This window comes from Hemicordylus capensis, chromosome 3 (assembly GCF_027244095.1).
Source record: "Hemicordylus capensis ecotype Gifberg chromosome 3, rHemCap1.1.pri, whole genome shotgun sequence".
NCBI lineage: Eukaryota > Metazoa > Chordata > Lepidosauria > Squamata > Cordylidae > Hemicordylus > Hemicordylus capensis.
Window position 1 is genome coordinate 96194258 of NC_069659.1, and position 23312 is coordinate 96217569.

General features: G+C 45.1%; 1 protein-coding gene across 1 annotated transcript in view; it reads right to left on the minus strand.

Moving 5' to 3' along the window:
• LOC128351005 (cystathionine beta-synthase-like protein) overlaps window positions 1-23312 on the minus strand; it is a 65156-nt gene that overhangs the window by 26380 nt on the left and 15464 nt on the right. Inside the window, exons 2-7 of the mRNA XM_053310050.1 lie at window positions 8571-8806; window positions 8285-8391; window positions 7229-7363; window positions 6670-6749; window positions 6178-6312; window positions 2871-2940 (exon numbers count right to left, since the gene is read on the minus strand). Of these exons, the coding sequence (XP_053166025.1) occupies window positions 2871-2940; window positions 6178-6312; window positions 6670-6749; window positions 7229-7363; window positions 8285-8391; window positions 8571-8800 (757 nt within the window). The 5' untranslated portion in view covers window positions 8801-8806. The remainder of the gene's footprint in view (window positions 1-2870; window positions 2941-6177; window positions 6313-6669; window positions 6750-7228; window positions 7364-8284; window positions 8392-8570; window positions 8807-23312) is intronic.

Below are 23312 nucleotides of genomic sequence, written 5' to 3' on the forward strand. Positions count from 1 at the left end.
ATAGGCCGTAGGCCTGATCCAGCAAGGCTGTTCTTTTATTCTTATTTATCTTGTGTTCAGATTTCTTGTTGGCCATTAGCTAATCTAGAAAAAGGCTTCACTGAAAAAGCAAGGAAGGGTTTCTTTCTGGTTTCCTTTGTTAGAACAAAGCCACTAGTCTTATTTCTCTAGCAAGAGACTTTCAAATCTTCCATGGTGTTATCTTTTTTCCAGGAAAAAAACAACACTGGCCATTTCTACACAAAACACATCCTTCTCACCCTGAAGTCCCCAGATCAGCCTCCAAATGTACAAATATGCAAACTGGTTCGCGCCCTTGAGCCAGTTCACCAACGAGCCAGCCCAGCTTGAGGTCAAGCTGAATCCCTCCCCTGGACTGACTTGAGACCAGTTTGGGGGTTCAAGGTGAAAGGGGGAAAATTCCAAACTTACTGCCCTGGTGGCGCTGCCACAGTGGGTGGGCACGCAAATAGCTAGTGTGCATGTACAGCAGCCTCCAAAATGGCCACTGCCAGCACAGAAAGGGCCTAAGAAGGTCCCAAAACAGGCCGAAATTGCCCTTTTATGACTGAGGGGGAGGGGAACCACCAGAGGACCCCCCCCCAGTGGTCACACACCCCAAGGTGGTAAGTTCTAAAAATGTATTTTTCCCCCACCCCCTTGAGCTGGGCTTGAACTGATTAAGATTTGAGCGGGACTGGGGCCCAGCTAGACATGCACAAAACCAGACCGGGCCCAGTTCAACTCAAACTGAACGAGGTTTTACGGTTTCGTGCACACCCCTATCCAAATGGAACCACTTTTTGATAATAGCTGGCATAAGGCTACATTGAGAATTAGAGAACCTTGGTTAGTTGTTTTCAAGCTTTCTTCCTGGAATACTTAAATAGGGGACTGGTTCTCCTAAAAACAGAGCTTGGCACCCAATTCAATTCATAAATATCTTGAGATACTTAGAGGTCATTCACACAATTAAAAACTGTGTTCTAGCCTAGTTCAGGAGCGGTGTGTGCTCCCATTTTTTGGTTGTGTGGAAGCAAGGTAAATTGCTACCCAGGTTTTCCTCCTTCCTTGCTTCCACACAATCACTTCTGTCCAGGCTCTCCTTCTACCTTGCTTCCACACAACCAAAAAATGGGAGCACACACAGCTCCCAATTCCAGGTAGAACAATTTTTGATTGTATGAATTACCTCTTAGTTTGCTTTATAACAAGATAGAGAGTGAACCAACAATCTTCTATTTGCATTGGCTATTAATCAGGCCACTGTACTGTGTCTCAGGCAACATTTTAGATTTTAAAAAAAATGAGATTACACACCCACACACACCCACAGCTGTCATATTCTATAACATACTCAGTGTTGTGCAAAGCAGACATATGCTTTGTTTCCCCAAGGGCACATACACATTGGTGCAGCTGCTAAACTGCAGTATGTTAAGCGGTCTTCAAACCAGCCACACAAAGCGGTGAGAATGATAAATGAGAGAATTGTAAAATACTGAAGAGTATGATGGAATAATTACAGCCATGTTAAAACCTCATTGGTTCAGCCCCAGCTCTAGAAACAAAACACCCATTCAAAGATTTCACAGGCTTTTGAAAGGTGTTCAGGCATGGTGACTTTCTAGGAGGAAAAGAACTCAAGAGTTATGGGTTCCCCGCTGACATCACCTCTTTGCCACTTTTGTCCTAAGACAGTCTTGCATTTGCCTACTTGGCCAAGGAGAAGATTAATTGTCTCAGGTATACTGGGCTGCAAGGGCCACCTGCTTCCTGAGGGGGTCTCTCTCATTTTTCCACCCTCTTCTAGTCTCAAAGTCCCCGGAGGATTAGAAAAAGATACAAATAGAGCTGTCCATGCACTCAACAATCAGTGTGCATGTGGAGCAAAGGTAGTCATCCCTTCCAGTTATGATAGGGGGAAAGAGATGGAGCAGAGGCAAGCATGCAAAACAGGAGTTTGGGCAGTCACCTCCTAAAATGCTCATTTGCTTTTAGACCAAATGGAAAAGGCGGCAGAACAGCCCATGAGAAGGATGACACAAGGAAGCTGTTCTCACATGCAGGCAAAACTGGGTTAGGGAAGCCCAGGCTGCATAGAAGCCCAGGAGCCACATGGCAAAGCCACAAGGGAGCCCCAGCTATTAGCCAGGTTAAAGTTGCAAATGTGCCATTCGCCTGGGCTTGTATGTCACTGCCGCGTGGCTCTGCCCAACACCCACACACCAGCAGCCTCCCAGCCAGCATCAAATGACTCCCCATAATGCACCATGCACTTGTGCAGTGCATCATGGGAGTTCTGGGGGCCTCCTGCCCCCCAAACTTCCCTGTTGCCAGCCAAAGTTGGCCATCATCTGGGTGGGCGATTTGCCTGCTCAGAAACAAGGAAAGGATAATTTGTGGGGGAAGTAAGCTTTTCAAGGCTTCCTCCCCTCACCCCTTCAAGCTCATCTTACGAATCGTGAGAAAGGGCTAAAGGAGTTCCACATCATGCACAATGCAAACAGGGCTGCAGCCCAGGTGAAATCATCCACTTGGTAAGGGAGGAAGACCACCCAGTTGTCACACAACTGGCCACTGCAGCCAATACCCATCTGAGTTACCTTTGCACTGATCTGAATTCCTATTTTCAAGACATATGGAACAAGGCATGGCAGGCAAGTATGTTGGGAAGAAACCTGCAACCCTGCCCTGTCACCCCTCCCAGGAGTGGGGTTGCAGCTGCTTTGCAGGTAGTTGGTGGCCTGTAGAACCCCAAGCCACATTTGTAAACCTCCCCTCACATCTGCTTGTTACTTCCCAGCTTTTCCCTTTTCTGCAAGCATGTGGGGTGATGAACAGAGGGACTAGCTACAGGCTGAACATACCATCACACTGTTGCAGGATCTCTTCAGCTGTTGTGTCATAATGGGTCAGGGGATTACTGGCATTGCGGTACTATGTTAAGAAATAAAGGAGAACACAGGATCACGATCAATAGCTGAACAAGCTTTTTCTCAAATGTCTCCCTGCGTTGTCATTGTTATTTTCCAAATGCTGGCCCTTTCTGCAATCACCCCAAAGAAGAACATGAGGCATTTCTTTGCCAAGGTACTATAGTTGTCCCCCGGCAACCGCGCAGGTTCCGTTCCTGGAAACCCGTGCGGTTGGCTAATTCACAATAGGCAAGACAATAACAAGTATGGGAAATGGGGTGAGGGAAATCACGATCAGGAAAATAACTAAAAATAAAGGGGGGGGAACCACCCGACTCCCAAAAATGACCCCCCCACCACCCAAAATTGTCCCCAAATTACCCCCAGACCTAGCAGAATGACCCCAAACCCCAGAAATCCCCCTCAAACCACCCAGATTTGGTGGGGGAAAGGCACCAAACTGCAAAAACTAGGGTCGTGGTTGGTGACAATTTCCCATTCGCAGATACTCAAACCTGTGATTGAGAAACCCGCAATTTATGAGAGATTATTGTATTAGGGAATAGGGGTGTGCACGGGACTGGCTGGTCTGGTTTGGTTTGAGTCCGGGCCTGGCCAGTTCAGTCCGGCACCCCCTTGAACCCCCCTCCCGGTTCAGTTCAGGGGGGGTTCATGAACTTTTTTTCCAATTTCCAATCAGCCTGTTTGGGCCTTCCCCCTCTGGCGCGACAGTCATTTCTGCACCTGCACAATTGACTTCTGTGTGACCCAGGTGATGCAGAGGCCAACTGAACCGGCACGGTGGCCTCCAGAATGGCCACTGCACTGGAGAGAGAAGACCCAAAAGGGCTGAAGAGCCAGCCAGCATGGGCATCAAGGGAGGCCGGCGGGGGGAGGGGGAACCTCCACAGGCCACACACCCCCCGCCGCCTCCAACAACTCCCCCAGAGAGAATAAGTTAAAAAAAAAATAAAAAAATGGGGGGGGGGAACCCAATGGTCGGGGGTGTTCGGTCTGGGGTCGGACCAAACAGGAGATGGTTTGGTTTGACCCCCAACGATCGAACCGAATCGGTTTGATGTCAGACATGTTCAATTTCAAACCTGTTTGCACGTCCCTATTAGGGGATGAGGCTGTGGCTCAGTGGCAAAGCATTGGATTGGCATGCAGAAGGTCCAGGTTCACTCCCTCGCATCTCCAATTAGGGCTAGGCTAGACTCCTGCTTGAAACCTTGGTGAGCTGCTGCCGGTCAGTGTAGATAATACGGAGCTAGACGTTTGCCTCGATATAAAGCAGCTTCCTATGCTCCTAAGGTTCCAGCATCACTTAACACTCTATAGGTAATTTATTTTTTTACTACACCGACCAAGCTCAGAGAGGTAATTATGGCCTTTGATGCCAAAGTTTGCTCCTCTCTAGTGGCTGAAAGAATAAGGGCTCAATTCACAGGAAGATCATTCCAATTAAGATCAACTGACATCAGAGAGACATGTTTTGGGAGCACTTTGGACAGATGCTGTGTGTGATGAGATATGAGTGCACACACGTCCTGCCCCTTTGTCCCCACTCCCACATAGTCATATGGGAGAGCAGAATATTCAATTTGTGCCTAATCAAGCAGTTTACATGTACAGTTGGACATTCTCCCCCCCATTGGACTATGCAACAGTGGGGCAGCATGCCAGGGGGTAGGGCAAACACACTTGCTCATGATTGCTTGACGGACCAGCAGCTGGGTAATGTACATCCAAATCAGCCCAGCTGCATTCACTTCAGTCCTCTTAATAAGACCTAAGTCACACACTGAGGTGGGTCTCACGATCAAGGAGACCCGCCTCCATAGGGTTTGCGGGGAGAGAGGGCTAAGCCCACTCCCCCCGTAGGCGAGCTGCAGCCGGATTGGCCACCCACATGACTGCCGGCTCTGTTACGGAGCCGGCGGGGGCTGGAAGGCTCGGGGGCCGCGCGTCCCCCGGAAGCTCCAGTATGCCCTGCATGAGTGCGCAGGGCATACTGGGGAGACCCCCAAGCCAGGAGGCTGCTTTTAAGCCTCCTGGTTGGGGGTCTACTCATGAGTTGCTGCAGTGCGGAGCCGTGCCGCAGCAACTCATGATTAGACAAGCTGGGTTTGCGGAGCACTTGCTCCGCAAACCCGGTTTAAGGAGAGGGGTAGTTTGGCGGGTTAACCACCTGGAAGCCACGATCAGGCGAAATCGGGCTAGGCTCCCCTAGACTGATTTCACCTGATCGTGGGAATAGCCCCACTAATTCGCTCAGGATTGGGGCTAGAGGTTTTTTTGGTGTTTAAAATAAGTTGTCAAGTTTCTTCCTATGAGCTAAACTGCATGCAGATTGCTAGTGGGCACTAATAGGGATGTGCAAGCCAGCTTGAAATCAGGCTGGCTCGAGGTTGAGCCGAACTGAGCTCAAGCCAAGCCACCCCGGCAGCTTGAAACCCTGACTCGTCAGCTGGCTCAGGGCCAATCCAGATGATATGCCTAGTGCACGACTGGATCTACATACTTGATTTTTCAAATGAAAATAGAAAGATACAGATCACCAATCTGGATTAGGACCATGGGGTGGTGGAGCGGGGGAGGACTTTAACACCTTGCCTGGCCAATGATCCTGATGTGGACTATCCCACCCCCACACAGTTACTATTTAGCCTGGGGGGAAAGCTTCCATTGATACCTATGGACGCTTTCTTCTTCCAGGGAAAACAACAGTCATGGGGAGAAGGGGGAGGGGGCAGATCTGGATCAGGGAGGATAATGGCAAAGGTAGAGGGTTAACTGTCCCCCCCCCCCCCACACACACCATAGTCCCAATCTACATGGGGGCAAATCCAGCTGCTATTCATATTTGAAAAACTCAAGCACACCTGCCCCAGTCCTGCAACAGGGCATATCGTCTGGTTTGCCCCAATTCTAGAAGGGATTCCCATATTAATTTTCCCATTTTCTGAAGTTCAGCCCCACTGAAAGTTCCCATTTGGAAAGGAACAGAGGGTAGAATCCCATAACCAACCACACATTGTACTTTGCCCTTCCAGTTGAGAGGTGCTCAGGTTTCCCGCCATCTGTCTCTTTCTCCATTCATTTCCTTTGTGATGCTCCAGCAAGGCCAGGGGGACAGCGCTTCCCCTCACCTGTGCACACACCCCCATGCTCCTCAAATCATCTTTATGTTCCTCAAGCAAAACTAGATACCCTCCCTTCAGAGACCAGGAGGACATCTGCAATACTTCTGTTTTACCTGATCCAGTATGTGGGAGTTGGGGATTTCATTTTTCAGCCTCCATGCCACCCCAACATGAGATTCTGGGGAGTCAAATCTAGCTGTAGTTGGAGTCCTCACAATTTCAGCTCCAAGAGCTCTCAGTATATCCACCTGATTTAAGAAGAAACACGCTGGTGAAGCATACCACAGTACCTGCACAACTTGGAAACGAAAAGCTTAACCTTTTCCGTGTGATCTTTACTGTGTCTTCCACACATTGCTCATGGTTGGCCATTTTGCTCATAGTGAGAAAGCTGAGATCACAACCTTAACTTCACATGGTGTTCTATTGCTGGACTATATATTCAGCCTAGTTAAAAGTATTATCTTACTGTCACAGCAAGCTGGATATCTCTTTTTCTTATGCAATAAACTGAATTGCTGGCCAGCAACGCATCAGTACCCAGTTATGCAATCGAGCAACACTTTAAGATCTTTAAGCATCTGATATTTAGAAGCAGCTCTGACCTTCTCCATGCTCATTTTCTCTGGCATCACAATGATGCAGCGGTAGCCTTTCACTGCAGCTGCCAGGGCCAGTCCAATCCCTGGAACCAAGAAAAACGCCTCATTGAAAGAAGCCAACTGCTGCCCATTTTGCCAGCAGACTGGCTGCAGTAACAGAATTCCAATGCACTGCCAGTGACGTGTGCGCTTCTTCCCCACCAGTGTGAGCGGCTGTTTAGAATGATGGCCCAAGAAACCATATATGGCACAAGACTGCCAACGGCATTCTCAGTCATGGAGAGAATCTCTCCCAAGTGCAGCATTTTTCTCTGCAGAAGAGGAGGGGAATGGTGAAGGGGCATTTTGGGAAAGGGGCAAGGTTTGCCAGCTTGCTTCCATCGGGACTAGATCTGGGGTTATATCCACCAATGCTTCCATATGCACCAGGACAGGGCTCCAATGGCCCCAGGCTGACTTTGAAAATGAACCCAGGATACAGCATTTCTCACATAAACACGCATCTGTGCAGCACAACAGGTGAGCAGCCCTCTTGACTACCCTAATTTGGAGATAACCATACCTGTATTTCCAGAAGTTGGTTCAATGATCGTGTCTCCAGGTTTCATAATCCCATCCCTCTCGGCATCTTCTACCATTCTGAGGCTGATTCGGTCTTTCACACTCCCTCCAGCATTAAAATACTCACATTTTGCCACTGGAAACACAAACATTAAGCAGAACATTTTTCCATTTAAACAACAAAGGAGGCATATCATGTTTCAGTGAAGGAACCAGTTCATTTCACTTATGCTTAGTAGGTCACATATGAGAGAGGGAAAAGCAACCCAAGGGACAAAACTAAAGATTTTTTTAAAAAATCTCATGAAGTCAGTCCTGCTAACCTAATGGCTTTCACTAAAACTGAAAAGTGGCTCTGCTTTTCTCCTCATGCTTGTCCACATCTCTCTCCCTCCCACTATCGCACGCGTGCACACACACACACACCACTTTATCCGATAAGCTTACTTTCTATCTACCAATAAGGTTTCTATCGTTTCTCTTCCTCTTTTTACTTCTCTGTGGGATTCAAGCTAGCATGGGTCTTTTAACCCTCACTGGCAATGGAAAGGCTGGAAAATGTGGACTACTGCCAGCCAGTTCCCGGCCACGGCTCTTAAGATATAGCAACTGTACTTGATCTTTAAGACTGAAATTTCTGTTGAGCAGATGACCACATGGCTTTGGATAAAAGAAGTCAATAGCAAACATTACTCAAATCCTGTTTAAGTTCCTTCTTGATCCTAGAGCCAGCGTGGTGTAGTGGTTAGAGTGCTGGACTAGGACTGGGAGACCCGAGTTCAAATCCCCATTCAGCCATGAAACTAGCTGGGTGACTCTGGGCCAGTCACTTCTCTCTCAGCCTAACCTACTTCACAGGGTTGTTGTGAAAGAGAAACTCAAGTATGTAGTACACCACTCTTGGCTCCTTGGACGAAGAGCGGAATATAAATGTAAAACAACAACAACAACAACAACAATAATAATAATAATAGAATCATGGACCATCATGTTAATGCTGCCAGTGATTATGTAAAAATTTTGCAGTTACAGTGCTAGCTGATCAGAAAATACTCACAGAGTTCACATTTAAGTCCAAACAGTTTTCCAATCTTGTTGATCCGCACCATGGGAGTATCACCAATTTTCTTCAGGATGTCTGGCATAATATTTGGAGTCTTTGATCTAAACCAGAAAGACACAGAAACATAAAACAGAAATAGGAAATTATCTTAAACCCCACAGCCATGCATGAGAATCTTCATAGGACTTTCAAAGATCAAATGGGATTAGTACTAGGATTCCAAGAACAAAAATCGTGCAGACACTGCCTTAGTTACTGGCTCTACTGAATGATCACTTACAACGAGACATGTCGATGAGGGGATTCAGAAGGAGACTTTCCAAGCTCCCAGGTGCACTTGCTTGGGAGGTCAGGCCTGATCCACTTCCTCTCCTTCTCAGCCGGGCTAGAAGGCTCCTTCTCCACTGGGCTAGGAGGCTCCTTCTCCAGTATTCCATTGGGGATGCAGCTGGCTGAGATGTGAGAGCAAGAGATTGTGTTCATTTCAGCTTCTGCAGGAAATGATGGCATTGTGCCCTCAAGAGAGAGAAGAGGGAAAGTCAAAGTTATTATAATTCTGCATTTGCAGAAGATCATTGTTAGCATTTAGCCACAATAAGTATTATCAATCCATTTTTTAATAAAACGATTACATATTCTTCAGAAGATTTACTGATGTTTCACCTGCTACTTTCAGATGACTCAGTCCTTTGAAGGCTAAGCAACATAAATAACAACCATTTTGTAAAATTATTTGCTTCGTTTTATAAAAATCCTACAAATGAATGCGAAAATACGAGTATTGGGCATTGCCCCTGTTCATGGCTTTGGGCTGCGTCAGATACGTGGAATGCCCGAGGGATTCTGCAATACCCAAATCAAGTCTAATAATTGTTTTTTTCTACTATGTTTATAGCTAATTCCAGCAGGAATTCAGGCTTCATCCTCCTGAGAACCAAAACAAGAAAAACCAAGTGAGTCGAAACACCATGTCAACGATGAGGGAGAGAAAGAGAACAATAATATGGGTATATGACAAATTTGGCCTCTAAGAATATGTGTGCATTGACATGCTTGCATATAGACTCAAAATCTATATCCCAGATACTTCTAGAGACCCTAGATGGAACTGGAAGAACTCTAGAGTAAGTCTTCACTTTAACAAAATGTCATCCTAAGCCATATGCCATCCTGCTCTGAAGGACCCCAACTCCCAGGAACAGATTTTTAGGGGACACAGGGAAGATAGGAGATCCATTAAAATCACCCCCTCCTTATATCCTAGGTACAGCGGCTAAAGGAAAGCCTAGCCCGATTTGTCCCGCTCGTCAGAACCACCAGGCTCGGCTGAGCCTGGTGGTTCTAGAGCGGGTAACCCACTCAAGAACCCCTGCCCCAAAACCAGGTTTGTGAAGCAAGCGCTCCGCAAACCTGGTCTTCTGGATCGTGAGTAGCTGTGGCGTGGCTTCGTGCCATGCCTACTCATGAGTAGACCCCTGGAGGCGAGGTGAAAAGCCGCCTCCCGGCTCCGGGGGTCTCCCCAGTATGCCCTGCGTGCACGCGCAGGGCATACTGGGGCTTCCGGGGGCCACACGGCCCCCGCTCCCCCCATCCCCTGCTGGCTCCGTCACGGAGACAGCAATCGTGTGGGGAGCTGATCCAACCGCCCAGGGCTCCCTCCCCGCTCACCCAAAGAAACCGGGTCTCACGGATCATGAGACCCGGCTCATAAAGGTTTAAACAAACAAGGACACGTCACATCTCAACATTCATACAACTCACTCACCCCACTTGTTGTGACCAAGTTGATCACATTTGTGGTGTGTGTGAGCATGCATGTAAACCCACACTTATGGATACAATTGCATGAATTCAGGATTTGTTAGAGAAAATTAACGGGGAGGAAGAAACAGAACCCCATTCTCCAATGCACGCACATATTTGTTTTGGGGTAAGTGAGCAGCAAAAGTGAAATTATTTTTGACAAGAGGGTTGGTAGATGCATCTTAAGCAGAATATCTCCTTATCCTTATAACAGTTCTATTATGTGGATAGGTCACGTTAAGTACATCTCAATGAAATAAGGGGCAAAGAATTACAGCCACAACTACCACATACACATAATTATAAGGGGTTTTGTAAACTCTGGATCAGTCAATCTGGAATTATCACACCTTGGGTTTGATCTCAGAATTCCCAACTTCACTCAGAATGTTAAGAGGATATATTTGAGCCACAATAAATTAGTTTCTCCTATTAGTATTTTTAACAATGTGTAATCTTTTTCTCCAAGGCTTCAAGAAACACAGGTTGAAAGATCCAGCCTGCAAACTGTAAAGAATACAAGAGCAATATGTAACACTAAAAAGCAAACATATCAACTGCAACATCAAACTAACAGGACGGGAAAATTAAGAATGAGAAACTTTTAAATGTCATCTACAACAGAAAATGCTGCTGTTGACAGATCATACAGTGGGTGTAATACTGAAAATGCTCCCTAAAGCAAGAACATAACTGAGATCTCCATGTGTTTCCAGAGTGTCACTCGGTACTGATGATGGATCAGCTTCCTCTTCTTTCTGACCCCCTCAACACTCCTGCCGATTTTGGACAGCAAAAAGAACAAGCATATGGGTTACTACGATATTCTTCTGTCACAAGAGAGCCTCCTTCTGTTCAGGATGAGATATTGCAATCTTAAGAGCAATTTTGACCTGAAAGCCCTTGGTCCCTGGCCCCACTGCCAGGGGATGCTGTGATTTACTTAATGCTTTTTGGACCTCTGGCAGAGGAGCAGCGAAGTAATTTTGGACCCTGGACCTAATGAGCTTATTGGCGGGTGGGTGGGGGCTCTGCAAATTAAGCACCCTCTCCGTATATATACATTTCACCACAAATCCACATGTCTGGAGCCGAGTGCATTTTTTTTGGGGGGGGGGGTTACACAACCTCCAAAGGATCCATACATCATTGTGATCATTCACCATAAACCCACAAATCTGGGCCACAGTGCATCTAGCAAAAAAAGAAAGAAGAAAAAGAAAAGACTATGCAACCCCAATGGATTTACACAGCTTCTTGACCATTCACAAACTAGGACACAACATGTGTCCCTGCTCCACAGTCTATTCACAAAACCAAGTTGAACATATAGTGCATTCACAAGGAAAATAAATACCACAACACATAAATAAATAAATACCACAACACATGCCCCTTGCTTCACAGTTCTCATGCAGACCTTTTGGATCACAAACCAACTTGGGCATAGTGTGTAAAAAAGTTTGTTATTCAGATGTAACAGTTAGTTCCACTTTCCACCGTGGTGGTGGGCGGGCAGGGTGGGGGTGGTGGCGAGATTCTTGCTGCCCTGCCCCTTGTATCTGACATCAGACACAGGGGGCATGGCTTGGGGCGTGGCGGTATGCATGCTTTCCGCATGCAATAGGGGGCCCCCTCACTCAGGTTTTGTCCCCTGGCCCCTGGGGGTCTCCCTATGCCCCTGAACCCTGTCCTGGTAAGCTGATAGCTTTTCTTGTGAGCTTGCCAACAGAATTTACACTTACTACTTCCAAAACCTAAAAATCATATAAACATATTAAAATTATCATAAACAAACCTTTAAAACATCAGTTGGAATGTATGGAAAACAGTGTACAGTGGTCCCTCGACTTACATAATTAATCCATTCCGAACGCACGTTCGGAGGTTGAAATTTTCGTAAGTCGAAGAGCGCACCACGGAAGTCTGGAAACATTCGTAAGTCGAGGAAACCGCATCTAAAAATTCGTAGGTCGAGTAAGCTGAATCTAAACCGGCAACTACTTCCGGTCTTTTTTGTCGCTCGTAACTCGAAAACATCGGATGTCAAGTAGTTCGTAGGTCGAGGGATTACTGTATTAAATTGAGCTCACACATGAATGTATTCCAGTCCAGCCATCACTAGCACACAAAGGTGTGCAGTCATCTGTTCCCAGCTGTCTGATTCTTTTTACCATAGAAACACCTAACCCTGTCCTAGATAGACCATTTTTAGCCTACTTTCCAGTAAGCTTATGAGATCACCCGGCATTCTGTGGGAAAGTCTGTCTATGTTTGTGTGCCCCCCGCCCACCCGCGCATCGAATTCGCAATGCCTGAACCAAAATGAACCAAATCTGGTACAGTTGCAGGGACACCTAGGGACACCTCAATGACATAGTTTGTGATTATGTCATCCACCCCAATTCAAGATGGCAGATGTGTGAACATTTGAGGTACAATTGGGCTAACTAGAGATGTACATCTCAGGTGGTATAAAAATTTAACAAACAAACTTGTGACTTGCCTAACCAATCTGGACCAAATTTAGTCCAGTTGTAAGGATAGTGAAAGGAAAGTAGGAAGATTAATTCTTACTAAAAGAACTTGTAGTTTTTGGTTCCATCAGGCTGCCTGGAGAGCCAAGCTAGAGAAAAAAGGCTTTGTTTCTAACCGCTGCTCAGAAAAGCTATCTGCTTTGATTGCAGTTAAATAACTCTTCTGGAAAGCTGACTGAGAAATGTTTACAATTCCTGTTTAGTTTAATATTTGAATCAGTCATGCTTCTGGAATAAGTCCTTCTTTTTAAGTATATACACTCTGCTCTGGATTATTCCTATATATATTTGTCTGCCACACATTTGCCTCTACCCCTTGGCTTTAAGGTACAACAGAAACAATAGAGTATGTCTGGAATGGACAGGGAAGAAACTAAATGTTCAGGGCTGGCGGAATAACAAGGTTCCTTGCCAGGGACAGCTGAGTCTCCATTTGTGTTCCAAGTTTCTATTGGCTTGTATTTAAAGCACTAAATGGGTGGTTTTAGCCCATTTTCCTCCTAAGGTTTAAAAGTCTAGATCCAGTTTGTCCTTAAGGAGAGAGAGAGAATACACACACACACTCATATTCCACTAGGACAGCAGTGAAGAAACACTGTGTTGCCCAGTAAATATGTACATGTGGCAGTTGTGTCACTGACTTACCCCCATTCTAGGTGTCACGAGACACTGCCAGACTTTGGAACTGTTACACCATGTTTTGAATCACCGTCTTTTTCATTACTTTGCCAAATCTTAGAACAGAATAGAGCAGGCCTACACAACATAAGGCCCGGGGGGCCGGATTCAGCCCGCAGAGACGATTTTACTGGCCCCTCAGGTATCCTGCAGCAACACAAGAGCTGGAAACTGCCTTATAGCGCCATCCTGTGCATGCATTCTCAGAAATATGTTCCATGATGTGCCCAGTGAGGCTTACTCCCATTTAAGCATGCCTAGCATTGCAGCCTGAAAGCAGCATCAACTAGGGAGAGGAGAGGACTTGGCATTTGTTTGGGGCTGACATGCACTCTAGAGGCCCCACTCACTGAGCACAAGGACAGCACCTATTCTCTGACCACTATCCTTGGTTAAAACTATGGGTCCATTGACAGGGGGATAGATCCACAAGTAACTAATATAATAATTAATAATGTGCTAAAAATTTGATCTCGGCCCTTGTACACCACATTGTGGATGGTTCTGGCCCACCAGGGCATTTGAGTTGTGCAGCCCTAGAATAGAGTGTCTGAGCGACCTGGTCTGACTCTTTGCCCACTCAGTACAAGGGAGAAAGGAGCACAAGTCAACCCTGATGCAAAGGCGTAATGATAGGGGGGGCAGGGGGGGCACGTGCCCCGGGTGCCACCCTGTTTGGTCACGTGGGGGGTGCCAAAAAGTGCCCCCACCAATCCCCGTTATTTTTTAAACCGCAGCAGAGCAGTCCGACCGCTCCAGTCCGCGTGGTGATGGTGGCGTGGCGCCCGCTCCCCCGGCCCCGGCCCCCTGCCCCCCCATTGTTCGGCTCTGGTGTGGTGGGCCCCTAAAGTTTGCACTGTCTGCAGACGCACGGAGTGCCTGCCTGCTTGCCGTCGTCGACCTCGTCGACTCAATCTTCATCACAGGCAGCATAGTACTCTGCACTCCCAGTCCCCGCCCCACCACCAGTCGCGCATGCGTAGTGCTGGTGTGTCCTCCTGCAGGGAGTCGGATTTGGAGCAATGCGTTTCTGCTGCTGCCTGAGGCACTAGGGGGATTCAGTTGCCGGCGCATAACAGCAACATAAAGCACCACCAGGACAAGGTGTGTGATTGATCATGTGTACAGTGAACTTGGTCGGTCGGGCGGGGGCGGGCTTGGCATTGCACCTGGCTGGCCGGTGGTGTGGGCAGGATTTGATTCCGATGCACTTTGGGGCACGCACCTCCTTCTGTTGCCTTGCACTGCTTGCCTTCTCTTTCTCTCACTTTTTCCCTCCCTCCCCCACTCCGAGAAAAAGCGCCCCGCGCTGACTTCTGGTTTTGCTTCCGCAGTGCCTCGTCATCTTCCTCCCCATCTCCCCTCTATCTCCCTTCTGAAGAAGAAAGCTTTTGCTGCCTCAGTGCCTCGTAATCTTCCTCCCCATCTCCCTTATCTCCCTTCTGAAGAAGAACGCTTTGAAGAAGAGCCTGCTGCGAGGGATGGGGAGGGGAGGGGAGTGGCGGCGAAGGAAGGAAGCCACTCAGGGCTCCTACTACAGCGCACTGGGAGCGTGATGGATGATTACTCCTTGCAGATAATAAAAAGAGAACTTTAAAAAGCTAGATCAGGACCCTTTAAAAATAATAATACCAGCTTTCCATGGAATGGGAAAGAACAATCAACTTATTTTTCCCCTTTCATCCTGCTTTTTCTAAACCTAGAAGCCTTAAGCTTCAGTTCAGAGAGTTACACAGCGATGCTGTAAAATGATTTTTTTCCCCCTCTTTCCAACAGCTAATAAGCTACTTGAGAGATTTGGGGTAGTTTCAAATACGGCTTGTGATGCAACATAATAAGTTGTTTGGGTGGTGGGAGCCCCAATCCCTGATGTGTAAGCATGGGCTTAAAGGGCTGTTGGGATCCTGGCCCAAATCACTTAGAAGCATCACTGTATGGAAAATGTGCCATGCCTTTAGACTCTCTTTTTCCATAATGTTTCTTTCCAGTCCTTCCCTTATACTTCATATGCTAGGTAACCTGAACTCCATATAGTATCCATCTCTTGATAACTTGCGTTGCATGTGTGAATGGGTAGTTTTCTGAAATCACAGCAAACGTTTCAAGGTTTTTCTTGTGTATGCTAGTAACTAATTAGAGCTAGTGTGGTATAGTGGCGAGAGTGCTGGACTAGGACTGGGGAGACCCGAGTTCAAATCCCCATTCAGCCATGAAACTAGCTGGGTGACTGTGGGCCAGTCACTTCTCTCTCAGCCTAACCTACTTCACAGGTTTGTTGTGAAAGAGAAACTCAAGTATGTAGTACACCGCTCTGGGCTCCTTGGAGGAAGAGTGGAATATAAAATGTATAATAATAATAATAATGATGATGATGATGATGATGATTCTAAAGCCTAGTTCATACATGTAGTGCTGAACAGAATGAGCTCACAATAAAGATGTAAATGGAGCACTCCTTGGGGCAGGGAGCAGTCTTTTTGCTGATGGGACTCTGGAAAGAAGCATGCACACTGATAGAGTAATAACAATTGCATGGATTATTGAATGGTGAAAAACAGAAGCCAAGATTTCACAGCCAATTAAAAAGAACATGGCTTAATGTTACTTGCTTAATGTTACTTGCATTCAGTACCAGGAAACGCAGCTCTGCACCATGTGACGCAATCTATCATGTGGCACTCTGAGCATATAGGCACTGAGCACTCCTTTCTGTACATCCCAGTTTGTCTTGGATTATTTTTGCATAAATACCAGAGTGATTATTACCACACAGCAGGGCTTGTTGTTCAAAATGTTCAAAATGTGCAGCCAGACACAAAATGTGCAATTCCGAAAAGAAAAGTGCAGTTCTGAAAGACCACTTGTGCAGTGCAAAAATTCAAGTCATGAAATAGTGTTGTTTTAGATAAGGTTACAGCTCTAGACTTCCCTTTCACAATGCTGCAGTGATAGGGATATTTAGAAATTTTCTCTGTGCAACTCTTAAAGGGACAGAGCTTTCCCGGGAGCTGGTCTTGGTAACCCTATCTGCAATCCCATAGATCCATCCATCCCAGAGAGCCCAAAAGCCCTGGCAGAGCCTCTTACGTTTTTTAAAAAAAACATTAATTTTTGTAATTTTTAAAATTTTTAAAATAAAAGTTTTCTGAAACGTGTGTCAGTCAGATGCATGTCGGGGGCGGCGCAATTTCAGTGCTTGCCCCGGGCGCCGTTTTCCCTAGTTACGCCACTGCCCTGATGAACCTGGTGACTGGAGTGTAAGACATCACTGCCCCTCTTGCAGCCGGCGGCCGGCCATATTTCCCCCCCAATGACTCTGCATTCACTAACTTCTGGAAGAAGAAGTCAATATATTCAATCTGAATAAGAGATGGTCCAACTTCATTGAACCATCTGTGTTCTCTATGATATTGCAGCAAGCTTGTATTCGCAGTATGGCAAATACCTTGTTCGTTGCTGAAAATGCTCAGAACTTTTTGCTATTGTTAGAGGAAAGATGAAATACGTGATAGTTGCTTGCGCTGATGGGATTTGTGATTGCTCTGTAAAAACATGCTCTAACAAAAATATTTGCCTGCTTTAGTTCTCGTGCTCAAGTTGGTGTGAGATTAAGTGAACAATCGGCTCTTTGTAACAAGATGCAGTTTGTTGTCATCTATCTCTTTGAGACAGCACATGACTCGACTGCAAGGAGTTAGAAACTCAAGGCCGACTCGCCAGGCAAAAACGAAACTTAATTTTAGTTAGAGAATCGAAAGAGATAGGCATGCCCTTCCTCGGGAAAAGGGGAGGGGGGAGAAACATGAAGAACCATCTCAGCAAATCAAGGCTTGTAGAACCAAACGTATAACCATATATAGATATAGAAACCAGTTGAACTAAACTGCGCAGGTGCAAAAATAAATTGTAAAACAGCATGCTATATAAGGAGGTAGCCCCCCAAAATCGGGGCGGCCGCCTTCCTTTTGAGCTCTGTGTTATTGCAATAAAGTTTGATTTGAAACTCTGATACTGGTGTCTGGCAAATTACCTAACCAAGAGACCCGAACCAGGGTGGGGAGGTAAGCCCCCTCTCGGCTTACCCACAACACTATCATGTTTAATGTACTACAAATTCTTGCCACTGTATATTTAAACTCATCTCTGCAATCATGAAGACTAGGAAAAGAGCTATTGTTTTAAAACGAAAGCTGGGTTTCTCACAATTCTAAAGATGAATCTAGACTGGTAGTTTTTCCACACAGTCCTCAACAGAAACTTACATCTGGTGAAATAGTGTACATGGTGTTCTATTATGATGCACGTATGCGCAAGTCTCTCTCATACAAAGGACCCTATAATTAATGGTATTGTTCTGGACAGAGGTTTCATGATGTTCCTCTTCCTGGCCGTTGTCTCTCCTCATGCTTTAACTCAGGGTGGTGGTTGTAATGTTGAATTTACCTAACTACTTGGAGAAGCCACTATGCTATTTATTTGAGCAGAAGCTATAGCTGAACCAAACAAATAGAGAGAGGCCATACTTTGAAAACAGAGGATACAAGCTCAAACCTTGGCATCTCCTCCTCTTCCTACAGGGCCAGGTAGCAGAGGCCTGAACCACTTTCAGTGAGATCAGACAACATTGGACTAGATGGACTAATGATATAATAATACAAGGCAATTTTGTACTTGCTTATTTCATCACCCCATATTATGTATGATCTGATCTCAAGGTCCAACATCGTTTCAGTGAACCGCATTTTACTGAAAATGAACACATGGGCGCTCAGGGTAATTGTGAACACAACACCTTGTTAAAATAAATGAAGAACCCAGAGTCCAAGGCTCAAGAGATGGAAAATGTATGCATATAACAAGGGTATAAAGATGGATACTGAGATACTTGCTCTCCAACTATCCCGATTCAGGTGGAACAGACAGAGTTTTCAGAATTCTGCCTCAGAAAAAATTCCACCCTCCAATCATCCTGTTTTCAAAGGAACACCTAGATTATTATTTCTTCTGCTCCTGCTCCTCAGGGAGAACTGAAGCCCAAGGAGTAAAAATCACAATGAAACTAACAAAATTTATATATAAACCTTTGTGTTCTTTATACAAGCCAAAAACTGTAAATGTTGAGCACATAAGTTCTCACAGAGGCATGCAGGGAAACTGGCATAAAATCTATTCTTTTAAATAAGCTTGCAATTACATTTCCCCACTCTCAACTTTCCTTCCCATACACCTCAGTGCTAAATACATTGGATGATTTTGCTATTGGCTTATTCTCCCTGCTTCTCTCAGCCTCCGAGTTGTGGGGGATGGATGGGTTGGGGCTGGTGCTGCAATGGAAACTTGCAGGGGAAGAGACAAGAGGAACTTGGGTGAGGAAAGTGCTTGGCTTAACTCCTCACCCATTCTCTTAATTTATTGATAAGCTACATCAGTGCCCTCTTCCCACTGTGCTGATACAGTATTTAAAGTGATACAAAACATGTTTGTGGGGGGGGGAGTTCAGAAAATTGTGGGTTCAGTTCTTATACTAAAACCCTGGACTATGCATATGCTAGAAGCAAACCTGCTCCCAAATTCTAAGTATTTAGAGATTGAAAATACAGCTGGTCTATGATTAAGGAAAGGCTTATGTGTCTACACAGAGGTACTTTAACTCCCATACTCTAGGACTCAAGTCTGAAGTCTTGGTGAGTCTTAGAACCAAGCAACTAAGTCAGGAGGAAGAGTGGAAAGAAACTGCCTTTAACAAGGAGAGAGAATTCTAGTAAAAAGACCATAAAGAACTACACTGGCTGCCGATATGTTTCCAGACAAAAATACAATGTGCTGGTTATTACCTATAAAGCACTGAACAGCTTAGGTCCTGGCTATTTAAAGAGAACATCTTCTTCACCATGAGTCCCACCGCCTGTTAAGATCATCTGGAGAGCTTCGTCTGCGGTTGTCGCCAACTCCTTTGGCAGCTACTCAGGGACAGGCCTTCTCCGTTGCTGCCCCTGGACTTTGGAATGCGCTCCCTGTTGAAATAAGAACCTCCCCATCTCTGGCAACTTTTTAAAAGACACTGAAGATACATTTGTTCACCCTGGCTTTTAATTAGATCTGTGGTTTAAAAATTTTAATGTTGGTTTTAAATGATTTTAATGTTTAAATGATTTTATCGGTTTAATTGATTTCGTTTTGATTTTAATTGTTGATTTTGTTTTTATTTTGGTGTAAACCGCCCTGAGCCATTTTTGGAAGGGTGGTACATAAATCAAATAAATAAAATAATAAAATAAATAAATATTTTTATGAAGAGTTGCCAGAAGAAGAGAGAGAAAAAATCTAGGAGTGGGTTGTTGTATGAAAGCAGAATGTGTGTCTTCTCTGGTTGCAGTTTTCTGGGTCAAAACTTAATTTCTAAAGAGAAACCAGTTTATCCTTTAATCCCTATGGAAGATATATTAAAGTGTGCCATCAATTCGATTTTGACTGCTGGAGCCCACAGAGCCCTGTAGGTTTTTTTGGTAGAATACAGGTGGGGTTTTCCATTGCCTCCTCCCACACAGTATGAGATGATGCCTTTCAGCATCTTCCTATATCGCTGCTGCCCAATATAGGTGTTTCATACCAGCGGGGATTCAAACCGGCAACCTTCTGCTTGTTAGTCAAGCATTTCCCCGCTGCACTACTTAAGGTGACCCCTCTGTAAAATCTGCTTCTTAATTCAAAGTGTACGGGGATGGAGAAACTGTGTTTACTTACTGGTAAGTGAAAAGTTCTCTGCATCTGCCCAGAGACACGCTATTAGTATTTATGTTTAAGAATTCTCTGCCATGTGATCCCAGGCCAGTCACTTACTGCTGTGCCTCAATGTTCTACATCTGTAAAATGGGACCAGTAGCATATAAATAATATGATATGAAATCACTCATATATATGTTATATGAATTTGATCTGCCTTGTAGCCTTTTGTTTGCCTTTATGACTTTTAAAATCCAGAACCATTTAAGAACATAAGAACAGCCTTGCTGGATCAGGCCCAAGGCCTATCTAGTCCAGCATCCTGTTTCACATAGTGGCTCACCATATACCTCCTAGAAGCCCACAGGAAAGAGGTGAGGGCATGCTCTCTCTCCTGCTGTTGCTCCTCTGCAATTGGTATTTAGAGGTATCTTGCCTCTGAGGCTGGAGGTGGCTTATAGCCCTCAGACTAGTAGCCACTGATAGACCTGTGCTCCGTGAAATGGAGCAGAATGCAGCTGCCAGGGTTCTCTCTGGAACTGCTCATTCAGAGCATATTACACCTATTCTGAAAGAGGTGGACTGGTTGCCAATTTGTTTCCAAATCCAATTCAAGGTGCTAGTTATTACCTTTAAAGCCCTTAACGATTTGGGCCCTGGATACTTGAGGGACTGCCTGCTTCCAAGGGTTTCTGCCTGCCCAACAAAATCATCAGAGGGGCCTTTGCTCCGTGTACCAATGTTGAGAGAGGCTAAATTGTCATGTACAAGGGACAGGGCCTTCTCTGTTGTTGCCCCCAGGTTCTAGAATGTTCTACCAGTTAATGTTTGCTCTCTGACATCTGTGGCTGCTTTTAAAGAACAGCAGCTCAGGACTGTTTTATTTACTCAGGCTTTTACCTCTTAGAAGCTACCAAGTTTCCTCAGCTTTCTTGCTTCTTTTTATTTTTTAAAAAAATATTGGTGTTTTTATGGTTTTCAAAGTAACGTTCATGGAATTTTATTGTATTTTATCTTTTGTAAACCACCTTGAGATACATTATGAAAGGCGATATAAAACGGAACAATAAATAAAATAAATATACTTTCCCGCTTAGTGTGGCACATTTCAGTCTGGGTTGCGTTACTCTGACATTGTCTGCCAGGACCATTTAGCCAGCCTGCCAGACTCTGCCTGCACCCACACCTGCCCGTGCATAGGAGACTCCTCGTTTTAATCTCCGTCATGCCAGAGGGTATGTGAGACGGTGTTGAACAAATCCGAGATGTTGCTAATAAGAGGCATGGTAACAAGATCACCTCAGGTGCCAACAAGATTGTTGTGAGCTGCTTGCTGCAAATTCTTCACCCTGCCTTTGATACAAACTGGATCCCCCCCCCACACACACACACACAAACACAGCTAGTACTGTGCTACAATGTGAGAGCAGGAAGAACCACAGTGTAATATGCCAGAAGCATTCAACGGGCAATGAATACATTGACATGGACATCTCGATGGCTCCAGCAAACACTTCAGTCACTTGGCACATTTAAGAAACATGTTGCTAAAATAAGCATGGATATTTTCACCTAATCAGAAATGATTAGTGCATTAATTTAAGAACAAGATACAAAATTAACACTAATGCTCTTCATCATGGCCACATAACTAACGTACCTAGTGCTAGTATCCAAATGCAAACTAAACTAACATGCACAATTCTCAGTGTAGTTTCAGTATCCTGTGTCAAGTATGGCTGTACAGTGGGCCCTGTACCCATTCATGGTCCTGGCACCCACGGTTGGGTCATAGGCACCCACGGTTGGGTCATAGTTTCTTTATCCACAGTTTTTAAAAATAGGCAAATTCCACCTATCCGTGGTTCCTTGGTGGGCAGAAATGACTTATAATGTCATTTCTGGCCACAATTTTGCAGTACATTGTGTGGCTCTTTTAACCCCCCCTCCCCCCAAATATTTTGGGGGGAATCTCAAAAATTGAGAGGATTTGCAGGGTTTGGGGGGGGTGGGGGGGTGGCTTTCTGAAGAGTTGGAGGCCTGCAGAGCAAGGTACTGTGCTATATTCCCTTTATTTCTGCTTTTTGGCCCTTTTTTAGGCTCAAGGAATCTAACCTCCCAATTCCCATTGACCCAATGTTTCATTATTCACAGCTTCATGCACCTATAGGCATGAACAGAACCCATGTGAATAATGAGGGCCACCTGTACTGTCTTGTGTTTCTTAAAGTATGTACTTACAAAAACACCTAGAGGCCCTTTTGGCCATATGGGAAGACCAACTGACCTCTCTGACTTCCACAGCAGATGCAAGTGGTAAGTGTGCAAATCGCAATTACTTCATGAGAACAAACCCGCCTGCCAAGATTATGCAATCAAAGCAAGGACATCATTTCAGATACAGAAGCAGGGCTTGTTGTGATATATAAATAGTCCAAGGACCATAAAATCTCTGCTCTACTTATGCAGCATACCTTACCAAGCAAAAACAGGGATATCCATTTTCTAAGTTTCATCAGTTATATTAATAAGCCTGGAGTCTTTCCAAAATATCACTGGTATTTATAATAGTACTACATCCAACTTGACTCTAAAGCTATTAAAATTTAGTCAACAACCAGGGTATTAAAGAAACATGCCTGTGCCTGCATGCAGGAAACTAGTACATCTAGAAGAAAGATCTTAAGTAGGCCTTTTCCTGGCTTGCTAGTTTTCTGTGTGCAAGGAGTTTGCTAGCTTGTTTGTTTTTAAATGTTGAGTAGCTTTCAAATATGTGAATCTGTTCTTGCAATCTGAAATAGTACAGTCCAAGGTGGAATGTGTAGATTGGCCATTCATTCTTCAGACATTGGGGTGGGTCATATTTTTACAAAAAGGCTTCTGCTCCCTCTTGGAAGTGGAATTATTTTGAAATTCCATCTTTGTTTACTAGTCAACAACAACTATTATTATTTATATACTGCTTTTCAACAAAGGTCTCCAAAGCAGTTTACATGGAGAAATAATAAATAAATAAGATGGCTCCCTGTCCCCAGAGGGCTCACATTCTAAAAAGAAACATAAGATAGACACTAGCAACAGTCACTGGAGGTACTGTGCTGGGGGTGGATAGGGCTAGTTACTCTCCCTCTGCTAAATAAAGAGAATCACCATGTTAAAAAGGTGCCTCTTTGCCCAGTTAGCAGGGGCATGCCAAAGCAAGCAAACTGTTCAGTGTGTTATGACAGCAATCAGCAGCTTTGAGCCTTTTCATCTTTAGGGACTGGGCTAGTTTTCACTCA